Source organism: Bubalus kerabau, chromosome 5, assembly GCF_029407905.1.
Source record: "Bubalus kerabau isolate K-KA32 ecotype Philippines breed swamp buffalo chromosome 5, PCC_UOA_SB_1v2, whole genome shotgun sequence".
NCBI classification, from domain to species: Eukaryota; Metazoa; Chordata; class Mammalia; order Artiodactyla; family Bovidae; genus Bubalus; species Bubalus kerabau.
Window position 1 is genome coordinate 39567514 of NC_073628.1, and position 13182 is coordinate 39580695.

Consider the following 13182-nt stretch of genomic DNA (forward strand, 5'->3'; position numbering starts at 1 on the left):
TCTTTATAGTTCAACTCTCACATCCATACATGACTACTGGAAAAACCATAGCTTTGATTAGACAGACCTCTGTCAGCAAAGTATTGTCTCTGCTTCTTAATATGCTCTCTAGGTTCATCATAGCTTTTCTTCCAAGGAGCAAGAGTCTTTTAACTTCATGGCTGCAGTCACCATCTGCAGTGATTTTGGAGCCCCCCAAATTAACTGTCACTGTTTTCACTATTTCTCCATCTATTTACCATGAAGTGATGGACATGATCTTAGATTTTTGAATGCTGAGTTTTAGGCCAGCTTTTTCACTCTCTTCTTTCACTTTCAACAAGAGGCTCTTTAGTCCTCTTCACTTTCTTCCATAAGGGTGGTGTCATCTGTGTATCTGAGGTTATTGATATTTCTCCTGACAATCTTGATTCCAGCTTGTGCTTCATCCAGTCTGGCACTTTGCCTGATGTACTCTGCATATAAGTTAAATAAGCAAGGTGACAATATACAGCCTTGACATAATCCTTTCCCAATTTGGAACCAGTCTGTTGTTCCATGTCTGGTTCTAATTGTTACTTCTTGACCTGCATACAGATTTCTCAGGAGGCAGGTAAGGCAAAATATAATAAGACAAGTGCCAGTCCTGAATATTCATTGGCAGGACTGATGCTGAAGCTAAAACTCCAATACTCTGGCCACCTGATGCAAAGAACTGACTCACTGGAAAAGACGCTGATGCTGGGAAAGATTGAAGGTGGGAGGAGAAGGGGATAACAGAAGATGAGATGGTTGCATGGCATCACCAACTCAACGGACATGAGTTTGAGTAAACTCCAGGAGTTGGTGATGGACAGGGAGACCTGGCGTGCTGCAGTCCATGGGGTCACAAAGAGTTGGACACAATTGAGCGATTAAACTGAACAGAACTGATAGAGCTTCTCCATCTTTGGCAGCAAAGAATATAATCAATCTGACTTCAGTACTGACCATCCGATGATGCTCATGTGTAGAGTTGTCTCTTGTGCTGTTGGAAGAGGGTGTTTGCTATGACCAGTGTGTTCTCTTGAAAAAACTCTGTGTAGCCTTTACCCTGATTCATTTTGTACTCCAAGGCCAAACTTGCCTGTTACTCCATGTATCTCTTGATTTCCTACTTTTGCATTCCAATCCCCTATGATGAAAAGGACATCTTTTTGGTGTTAGTTCTAGGAGGTCTCGTAGGTCTTCATGGAACTATTCAACTTCAGCTTCTTCTGCATTAGTGGTTGGGGCATAGACTTGGATTACTGTGATGCTGAGTGGTTTGCCTTGGAAACGAACCAAGGTTATTTGTCATTTTTGAGATTGCACCCAAGTACTGAATTTCAGACTTCTTCGTTGACTATGAGGGTTACTCCATTTCTTCTAAGGGATTTTTGCCCACAGTATAGATATATAGTAGATATCTAGTAATAGAGGTCTTCCTTAGCCACCTCATCAAAAATTCAAACTCCCCCCCAACCCCCATTAACATTTCATAACCTTCTTCCCTGGTTTATTTTTCCCCCCTTAGCACCTATCTCCTTCTAGCATGCTTATAAGTGCTATCTTGTTTTTACCCATCTCTCAAACTAAAACTTTCCAACAGCAGGGTTTTTTGTCTGTTTTATTACTGTATCTTCAGTGCCTGGCATACACTAGGAGCTATACAAATATTTATTGAATGAATAAAAAAGAATAATCTAGTTATTTGTAACCTTATATCAGATGCCCGACACAAAAGAGGTCTATACATATATGCTTGTTGAGTTCAGGAACATGTAAATCACTACAGCACTTTTTACATGGAAAAGTAGAGTTCACATAAGTGATTAATGTAAATATACAGACAGTAACATTCAGCTAGGTATAATACTGGCAAGAAACAATGAACTAAGTCAGCAGGTCTAAGTTTTATACCCCAGTAAGCCACATGACTTTGGGTAAGTCACCTGACCCCTCTGAATCTAATTCTCATGTGTATGACCAAAAAAAAACTTTTAAAGATAATGCCCTTCAATCACAGAGACACTGTGAGGTTCAACTTGAATAATACATTTGGAAATAAGGTATAAACTATAAAATACCACATGAATGTGCAGTATTATTATAATTATTACCATATTCTATAAGCATGAGAAGTGTTAATACTTCTGAGAGGTAAATGAAGCATGAAAAGGGATACCACAAATTTCTCACAGAAATTTGGTCAGAAAAATGCATGCAATCAATTTTCTAGGTAAATGTTCAAGTTAAAAAGGGAATAAGCATTTAGGTACATTAAATATATGTGTGCTTGAAATACAAGTCTAAAATCCCTGTTTTAGCCTGACCACACTTTTAACCACATTTTGGTTTTTTAAGAAATTAATTCAATTGCAACTTAACATCATTCTTGGGGGGAGAAATTACTCTGAAAATTTACCTTTTTTGGTTTTATTAAAAACAAGAGGAAAAACTCACATGCAAAATAGGATGTTAGTTTTCAACTATGAGATAAATTTTTAAAGTAAACTACACAAGGGGTTGGATTCTCTTAAGTGAACAAGTGGCCTTTATCATTATTCCAATTTGACAGGACCAACCAAGATAGGAAACTCTCCATTATTTGCAAAACAAAAAAGCTATCCCAACAGCTACATAATAAGCAAACTGCATTTGATTTAAAAGGTCATCTGAATCCACCCAGTGGCTTAGCAACAGTGTTTGGAGTTGCTGAGAGACCTAAAATGCACATGGACTTGAATTTCTTGGTCCTAGACATGAGAAAGCTAAATCAGTCACTGGGAAATTTACAGGAGAAAAAAATACTGGCTTTCATGAGAGAACCTAGATGCCTGCATAAAATTCCCAACAGTGAGCCTCACTTAATTGCTGGCAACAATTAATTTGCCTGAAAAATTATGTTAAATTTAACCAGCTTCTCAGGGACTCCTTTTTGAATTTACATTTAAATAACTAAAAATGACCATTGGTAAGATAATTTCTCAACAACTGGGTTTTATGGAAAAAATAAATCCTTTCAACAAAAACATTAGAGAATAAGAAAATTGCTGAAATGGAACTATTAATAGCTACTATTAAATTCTTATTTGCTCAACATGTTTACTGACTGCTTACTATGTATCAGGTACTGACTGGGTACAGTTAACTCAACTATGAACAGACAAAATTCTCTGCCCTCATAGTGCTCACTTCTATGATTATCTACTCCTTGAAGTAGCTCTGGCAGGTAGTTATTATTTCTAACTAATATAAATTGGCAATTTGCCAAAGGCACATGGTTAACAAAAGCAGAATGTCACCTAGGTCTCTCCAACTTCAAAGCCCAAGCTCTTAACTTGCAGATCTCTAATTCAACAATTAAAAACAGACTGAATTTTCTAACCAAAAAAATAGTCACAGTTGGATTTGTGTGAGATGCCTCAAGGAGAGAGGTATGAGTATAAAATATGCTTTCCACATGGTTCCTTGGACATTTTCTTATCGTCAACCATAAATATTTTGTAACTGATAGCCACTCAGTAGACAGAACAGAAACACCTAATGCTGCTTTTTTCATTTTTGGAATGTGCTTTCTTTAGAAAAGCAATAGAATTCTGAATTTTTAAATAAGGTAAGTTTTACATTGAATTCTTCACACCTAGCAGTACACAGAAAAAAAATTTATTTTTAAAAGTATATTTGCCACCACAGGAAGATAAACCAGCACTTTTATATAGTTCTGCCTTTATACTTTCACATGCCTCTGAAGTTTTCCTGAGCTTTATGTCATTCATCATCCTTATCAACACACACATTAACTGGGCATCTACTATGTGCCAGTCACTGTGGCAGGTGCTAAAGGCACAGAGATGATTAAGAAAAATTCTCTGTCACTGAGAAGTTCATAATCTCATTTGAACAGAGAAATGAGATTTCTCTGTTCTCTGAGAAATGAGTCAGGGGCAGAGAGAAACACAAACAGGTAAATTCCACACAGAGTGCTAAAGGGATAGTCACAGGCTTTAGAGGAGCTAAGTGTGTAGGGGAAATGTAACCTCCTTGGAGATGTCAGGGAAGGCTTCCTGGAAGATGCCTGAATCTTAAGAAAAGGAAAAAAAAAAGGAAGGAAAAGGACATTCAGGGACAAGTAGTTCCCTGCTGGCTCGAAGCTAAAGTACAGGGCTGTGAATATACTTCCACTTATTCATTCAATGGAAATTTTTTGAGCATATAATTTGCCAGGTCTGGGCTAAATATTTCACTGGGTTAACTCTTTTAAGCATCACTATAAAAGAGCATAACTCTTTTAAGCAACTCTATAGGGTGATTGGCATTATTATTCTCATTTTACAGAAGAGAAAACTGAGGATCAAAGAGCTTAAATAATTTAAGACAGTTCACTCTAACTATGCATAGCTCTGTTAGGAAGCCCTTTCTTACACTAGCCAAAAGTTTGTGTTTTTTTTTCTAATGTTGAGCCATATTTTCTATCTACTCTTTCAGTCCTACTCCCAACTTTTTTCAACAAAATCTATCCTTTCCCCAATGATGATGATGACAATAACTTATTTTGATACCCAGAGGAAAGTAAGTATAAAAGGATAAATGGACAACTAAAATACTCATGTAATGGTTGAATCCAACAAAAAAGCACAAAGTATCTAACCAAAAGTCAAATATAAAAACCTTTATAGATAAGATTCAAAGACTCTACTTTACAAGTCAACTTGAACTTCAGCTTTATGCTGCTGCTGCTAAGTCGCTTCAGTAGTGTCCGACTTTGTGCGACCCCATAGACGGCAGCCCACCAGGCTCCCCCGTCCCTGGGATTCTCCAGGCAAGAACACTGGAGTAGGTTGCCACTTCCTTCTCCAATGCATGAAAGTGAAAAGTGAAAGTGAAGTCGCTGAGTCACGTCCGACTTTTCGCGACCCCATGGACTGCAGCCCACCAGGCTCCGAGGTCAAAGCAAAAATCCATATAAGTACTACCTGGAGGTAAGTTTCTAAAAACAAGAAAATGACAAATGAAATTTCCTGAGCTTTGATACCCAAGGCTTACATTTAAGCCTTTTCGGTCCTCTCAGTCCTTTCATGTTTTCCTGATTTCGAACATCCTAATTTGGTACAGTTTCCTACCCTAAATATACTTATTTGCTCAACTATCACCTCAAAAGGCTGAGCTGAAAAGTATAGTTTTGAAGAATTCTACTGAGGACAAGGTAAATAATTCTAGGGAATAAAACAAAAAGAATCTTTAAGTTTTGCATTTAGTGTCTCACATTTGAGGCGGGGGAGGGTATCCTACTGAGTGAAACTAGCATGAATCCAACAAGAAAAAGGTTCTTTTGCAAAATGGGCAGTGTTACTGGCCTAAACCCAGAGAGTGATCTTTCAGTTAAAACAGCATTGCTCCTTCCTAAGAGCTTTCGGTCATGTCTCTAAAGTCAAATGTGACTCTTGTTTAGGAGAATTTGTAAAAGAATAACGTTTACAATTTAAACAACTGGTTAAGAGATATGTATGGATATCTCTCTACTATTTCCACATAAACTTGGGGAATTTTCTTATTAAATAGTTGTTATTTTAATAACTAACAACCTAATGTTCAAGCCAAAACACAGAAATTTTGAAGTCACAATCAGGCACATTTAGAGTCTACTTGATTAACTCCGATATGAACCAATACCAAATATGACTCTTCTAGAGAAACAGTGTTACAGAATAAACAGTTTTTGTAGTCAGATAGGCCAAGGTTGAAAACTGGCTTTATCACTTGGTAACTAAAAACTGGATGAGTTTTGGCAAGTGACTGTACACACTGACTTTCACTTTCCTCCTCAGTAAAATAGGGACTGTAAAAACTTCTTTCAGGGTTTTTGTGGGAATTAAGTGATTTATTTAAAGTGCCTCATACAGTGCCTGGGACAGAACAGAGTGGGCACCTCAAAAGTGTTTGTTAGGTATATACTGAAGATTTTTTATTATCATTGATAACAGTAGAAACAATCATGAGACAAATTGAGAACAACAGATGATGCTTCCTTTTCTTTTGAGCACACTTTTTGAAATATTTTAACTTTGCTGCTATTGTTTTTAAGCCTTTAAACATAGTGCAATAGAACAAAAAATCATATCACCTCTCAGAATCCCTTATCTTTCAAGGAGTAGAAAAATGATAGATACCACTGCTATATTCTACATTGTTTTAACTGTGCAACATTTTCCTGGTTTTCTTTTCTCATCCATTCTACAAATGTCTCTATCAACCAGAATTTTCTTTGAATCAACAAAAATTCACCTGAAAATGATGTTTGTGTGTGAACTGATATTCTTGCCTCCATACATAGTAGGGATCCAAGAGGGCCTCGGTCTCACACCCCACTGTTTAAAACAATCATCAGAATATTCCTTCATGTTCCATGAGTGAGGTTCGAACATGTCATCAACACCATCAGAACAGGTAGGCATGACCATTTCTGTACAGGCCTGAAAAAGCAAACCAGGAAAGATTCTAGTGAGAAAATGAAGCACAAAGAATGAAATAAATTGTCCAACATCATACAGCTCAGAAGCAAAAAAGTGAGGGTTTGAACTCAGCAGTCTGGCTTCAGAGCCCCTGTTCTCTACTCCATACCACCTCTCTTTATTCCTAAGGCTCAGCTGAGAAGTCACAGAAGTTGGGGCTATATATTCCTTCTACGCAAACTATTCCATTTCATATCTATTATCATATTGAATTCTCAAAACAACTCTGGAGGAAAATATTGCTATTTTTATTACTATTCTCACTGTACAGATGAAAAAAATGGAGGCTCAGACAGAATCAAGTTAGACTCCCTCTTCTTTCCTGTGTCCATAAAATGCTACCTTTATAGGACTTACTAAGATCTATTACAATATTAGTTTAGCTACCTATATTTTCCACCAAACTACATTTGATGATTAGATCATATTTTATTTACAATAAAATAAAATTATATCCAATTTGTATAGTTGTAGCCTGGAATAGTGCCTGACATGCAGTAAGTACTCAGAATATATTTAGTGATGATTAAATACCAAACTGAAGTAGTATATATAGGATAGATAAACAACAAGGTCCTACTATATAGAAGAAGAAACTATATTCAATATGCAGCAATAACCCATAATGGAAAAGAATATGCATATGTATAACTGAGTCACTTTGCTGTTTATTAGAAATTAACACAACATTGTAAATCAACTATACTTCAATAAAATTTTTTAAAAATTGAATTGGTATTTAATGAATGAATGAGGAAACTCATCCACAGTCTTGAAGTATAAGGTAACAGAACCCAGATTTGGATCCAAGTTAGGTGACAAGATCTTGAGGATTCTGTTATAGTACAACCAAAACAGTGAAAATCAAGCTCCAATTGGGGAAATTATACACACTTACCTGATAGCTCCAACCCAGGACTCCCAGACTGCTAGTTGCTGTCTCTGAGACATTCAGACATTTCGCCTGGCCTGAATAATTGTAATACACATTCAGAGCTTGGAAAATATTCTGCACCATCACGGTATCAGGTACATTGGAATATTTGAAATACTGGCACACTACCTGTCATTTTAGAGAGATAAAAGGGAGAAGAATCAAATATAAATACAAAATCACAGTTTATTAAAACAAAGAAGAAACATGATTCTGATTTGATCATAAACAATCTTTAGCATCTAACTTCACTGCTTGACAATTTCTATTTATTGAGTATAACCACTTTCATAAATGAATAAACCTTTAAAATTAGTCTCCATGGGACTTCCCTGGTGGTCTAGTGGCTAAGACTCCACACTCCCAATGCAGGGAGCCCATGTTCAATCCCTGTTCAGGAAACTAAATCCCACAAGCCGCAACTAAAGTGTTTGTATGCTGCAACTAAAGATTCCGCATAACCCAATTAAAAGAACCCACATGCCACAACAAAGACTGAAGATCCCACGTGCCACAACTAAAACTCAGCACAGCCAAAAAAAAAAAATTAGCCCCCAAATTATAGAAATAAACCAAAATTATCTGCATGGTATGCAAAGTCCTCCCCACCTACCACTCTAGTTTCATCTTCTGTAGCTTTTGTGCTAGTCTAGCAAAACCATTTCTACCACACCAACTTCTTTCCCTCCTCATTGCCATCACTCACACTGAAATGCCCTGCTCCCACTCTCCCAATGCAGTGGTGCCTGGCAAACACCAGCTCGTCTTCCTCAATGAAGCTGAAGTATCACCTCCTCCTTGAGGCCACTTGCCTATGCCTTCAAGGCAGAAGAACTAAATCACTCTCTTCCTTGTGCCTCCACTGCATCCTGTGCCTATTTCTATCAGAGCCCCTGTAACGCTGATACCATACTCATTTGATTCCAGAATGTCTCCCTCAGCACTTAGCAAAGCATCTGGCAACTAAGTGCTTGCTGATTAAATGACTATCTTTTTATGAAAATGGAAAATTTCTTAAATTTCTTTTGGAAAAACTCCACCAAGCTCCTATATCTGTAGCATTATAAGAAGCATCTCAGGCAGCTCCCCAGTTCCAAATACTCCTAACACTTGACTATAGTCAGTGCTAAAAATCACAGGTAATACCTGGGGTTGGAAGTGAAGACAGGACTGACTAGTCAGGGACATAGGGAACTTTCACGGATATGAAAATATTTCTTACCTGTAGGGGCCTAGTACACAACAAGTAGCTCATTTATGATTTGCACATAAATTTTACTTCAAAAAATCATAAACAAATATTGAACTCTAGATAATGTTGTTAAAGCTGAAGTATATAGTCTATATTTCATTTATTTCTGCTCTTTCTTTTCTTCTACTGACTGAGCTTCACTTGTTATTTTTCTAGTTCCTTGAGGTGTAAATTTAGGTTGTTTGAGACTTTTCTTATCTCTTGAGATAGGCATTTATCACTATGAACTTCCCTCCCAGAAGTGTTTTTACTACATCCCATAAATTTTGGTATGTTACACTTCCATTTATCTCTATGTATTTTTAAAATTTCTCTTTTAATTTCTTCTTTGACCCACTGAGTGTTCAATAGTATGTTGTTTAATCTCCAAATATTTGTGAATTTTTCCATTTTCTTTGTGTAATTTATTTCTAGTTTCACACCACTGTGGTTGGAAATGATGCTTCATATAATTTCAATCTTAAATTTATTAAGATTTGTTTTGTGGCCAAACATTTGATCTGTCTTAGAAAATGTTCCATGTGCACTTGAGTAGAATGTATATTCTGCTCTTTCAGAGAGAATGTTCTATAAATATCTATTAAGTTCATCTAGTCTAATGTGTTAAGGCCAATATTTCCTTATTGATTTTATGCCTGGATGAACTATCTATCAATATAAGTAGAATATTAAAGTCCCCTTCTGGTCATGTACTATTGTCTATTTCCACCTTTAGGTCTGTTAATATCTGCTTTACTTATATAGGTGCTCCTATGTTGGGCACATAAATATTTTAAATATTTACAAATGTTATATCTTCTTGTTGAACTGACTCCTTTATTATTATGCAACACACTTCTTTGTGTATTATTAAAGTCTTTATTTTAAAGACTATTTTGTTCAATATAAGAATAGCTACTCCAGCTTTATTTTGGTTTCCATTTGCATGGAGTATCTTTTTCCATCCCTTTACTTTCAGTCTGTGTGTGTCCTTACATTTAAAATGACACTCTTCTAGGCAATAATACTGATGGGTCTTGTTTTTTAATTCAATCAGCAACTCTATGTATTTGATTAAAGAATTTAGTCCATTTCAGTTCAGTCGCTCAGTCGTGTCCAATTCTTTGCGATTCCATGAATCACAGAACACCAGGCCTCCCTGTCTATCACTAACTCCTGGAGTTCACTCAAACTCACATCCATCGAGTCAGTGATGCCATCCAGCCATCTCATCCTCTGTCGTCCCCTTCTCCTCCTGCCCCCAATCCCTCCCAGCATCAGAGTCTTTGCCAATGAGTCAACTCTTCGCATGAGGTGGCCAAAGTACTGGACTTTCAGCTTTAGCATCATTCCTTCCAGAGAACACCCAGGACTGATCTCCTTTAGAATGGACTGGTTGGATCTCCTTGTAGTCCAAGGGACTCTCAAGAGTCTTCTCCAACACCGCAGTTCAAAAGCATCAATTCTTCGGCGCACAGCTTGCTTCACAGTCCAACTCTCACATCCATACATGACCACAGGAAAAACCATAGCCTTGACTAGACAAACCTTTGTTGGCAAAATAACGTCTCTGCTTTTGAATATGCTATCTAGGTTGGTCATAACTTTCCTTCCAAGGAGTAAGCATCTTTTAATTTCATGGCTGCAGTCACCATCTGCAGTGATTTTGGAGCCCAAAAAGATAAAGTCTGACACTGTTTCCCCATCTATTTCCCATGAAGTGATGGGACCAGATGCCATGATTTTCGTTTTCTGAATGTTGAGCTTTAAGCCAACTTTTTCACTCTCCACTTTCACTTTCATCAAAATGCTTCTTCTTCACTTTCTGCCATAAGGGTGGTGTCATCTGCATATCTGAGGTTATTGATATTTCTCCTGGCAATCTTAATTCCAGCTTGTGCTTCTTCCAGCCCAGTGTTTCTCATGATGTACTCTGCATGTAAGTTAAATAAGCAGGGTGACAATATACAGCCTTGACGTACTCCTTTTCCTATTTGGAACCAGTCTGTTGTTCATGTCCAGTTCTAACTGTTGCTTCCTGACCTGCATATAGGTTTTTCAAGAGGCAGGTCAGGTGGTCTGGTATTCCCATCTCTTTCAGAATTATTCCATTTACATTAAAGTAATTATTGATATGTATGTGCTTATTGACATTTTGTTCATTGTTTTCTGGCTGTTTATGTAGTTTCTCTAACTCCTTTCTTTTTCTCTTGCTCTCTTTCTCTGTGGCGTGAAGATTTTCTTTAGCGATAGGCTTATATTCCTCTCTTTATCTTTCGTATATTTACTGTAAGTTTTTGTTTCGTGGTTACCATTAGGCTTATATATAACAGTTTATATCTACAACAGTCAAAGTTGATAACACTTAAGCTTGATCCCACTGAAAGTGCAACATTATTACCCCCCTCATTTTATGATATTGAAGTCACATTCTACATCTTTTTATCTTGTGCATACCTAACAAATTATTGTAATCATGGTTATTTTTATTACCTTTGTCTTTTTTAGCCTTCATACTAGCTTTGTACGTAATTAATCCCCTACCTTTACTACACAGTAAGTCCCCTACATATGAACCTTCAGATTGTGAACTCAAAGATGTAAATGTATTATAAACCTATTACAGTATAGTACTATGGAGCTAATTGTGCTTGTTGTATACCTAGGCTAACTTTGTTGGATTTGCAAACAAATTGAACTTACAACTGTGCTCTTAGAATGGAACTTGTTTGAATGTAGGGGACTTCCTGTATGTATTTTTCTTTCCAGTGAGGTTTATTTTTCATATGAATTCTCATTACTAATTAGTGCCATTTCATTTCAGCTTAAAGAAGTCCCTTTTAACATTTATTCTAAGGCTGGTTTAGTGGTAATGAACACCTTTAGGTTTTGCTTATCTGGTAAACTCTGTATGTTCTATAGAGTGTTCTTGGTTTAAAGGATTTTTTCCTTTTAACACTTTGAATATATTGTGCCATTCCCTTTTGGCCTGAAACTTTCTGCTAAAAAATCTGCTCATAGTCTTATGGGAGTTTCTTCGCATGTAAGAAATTACTTTCTCTTGTTGTTTTTAGTATTTTCTCTTTAATAGAACTACCATATGACCAGGAAATCCCACTGATGGGCACACACCATAGATCATATTTTAAAAAGATACATGCACCCCAGCGTTCACTGCAGCACTATTTACAATAGCTAGGTCATGGAAACAACCTAACTGTCCATCAGCAGAGGAATGGATAAAGAAGCTGTGGTACATATATACAATGGAATATTACTCAGCTCTAAAAAAGAATGAAGTTGTGCCATTTGCAGAGACATGGATAGACCGAGAGACTGTCATACAGAGTGAAGTAACTTAGAGAAAACTAAATATCATATATTAACACATATATGTGGAATCTAGAAATATTGTATAGATGATCTTACTTGCAAAGCAGAAATAGAGACACAGATGTAGAGAACAAATGTATGGACACCAAGGGGGAGAAAGGGGTGGTAGTGAGATGAATCGGGAGACTGGGATTGACATATATATACTACTATGTATAAAACAGATAACTAATGAGAACCTACTGTATAGCATGGGGAACTCTACTCGGTGCTCTGTGGTGACCTAAATGGGAAGGAAATCCAAAAAAGAAGGGACAGATGTATACCTATGGCTGCTGATTCATTTTGCTGTACAGCAGAAACTGACAAAGCAGTGCAAATTGTTTTTATACTCCATTGTCAGTTTTTTTATACTCCAATTAAAAATAATAATATAATCTGTGTAAAAATATGTATAAATTTCCTTCTTGTCTTTAATGTCTGACATTTTTTTTCTTCTGGTTGCACTAGGTCTTTGTTGCTTGTATGCTTTCCCTAGTTGCAGTAATGGGGGGCTACCCTTAGTCGCCGTGCACAGGCTTCTCATGGTGGTGGCTTCTCTTGTTGCACAGTAGAGGCTCTAGGTGCATGGCCTTCAGTAGTTGTGGCGCATGTGCTTAGGTACCCCATGGCATGTGGAATCTTCCTGGACCAAGAATCAAACCCATGCCCCCTGCGTTGGCAGCCAGATTCTTATCCACTGTACCACCAGAGAAGTCAAGACTTTTGACATTTTAATTGTTATTTGTCTTGGTATTAGTCTGTTTGGATACCTCTTATTTGGAACTCGCTGAGATTCCTAGGTCTGGAAGATTAGGGAAGCTTTCAGCTGTTTTGTCTTCAAATAAGATTTCTGCCCCTCTTTCTCTTTTTCTTCTGGGGACCCTATGACGTGAATGTTAGACGATTTGATGTAAATGTTAGTCTATAAGTCCCTTAAGCTATTTTCACTTTTCTTCATTCTTTCCTTCATTTCTGCTCTGATTCAGTAAGTTCTACTGCCCTGTCTTTGAGTTGACTGATCTTGTCTTCTATTTCATCTAATCTGCTGTTGAACCTCTCCAGTGTAATTTTATCTGTTATTATATTCTTGAGCTTTGTAACATCTTATTTGGTACATTTTTAATATTTTC

The 13182-nt window shown here is 36.9% G+C and overlaps 1 protein-coding gene across 6 annotated transcripts in view; it reads right to left on the reverse strand.

The window, feature by feature from the left end:
• PRCP (prolylcarboxypeptidase) overlaps positions 1–13182 on the reverse strand; it is an 88216-nt gene that overhangs the window by 2234 nt on the left and 72800 nt on the right. For all 6 annotated transcript variants that reach the window (XM_055581457.1, XM_055581455.1, XM_055581458.1 and 3 more), the window contains 2 exons: positions 7411–7575; positions 6286–6473 (listed from right to left, as the gene is read on the reverse strand). In XM_055581457.1, the coding sequence (XP_055437432.1) occupies positions 6286–6473; positions 7411–7575 (353 nt within the window). The remainder of the gene's footprint in view (positions 1–6285; positions 6474–7410; positions 7576–13182) is intronic.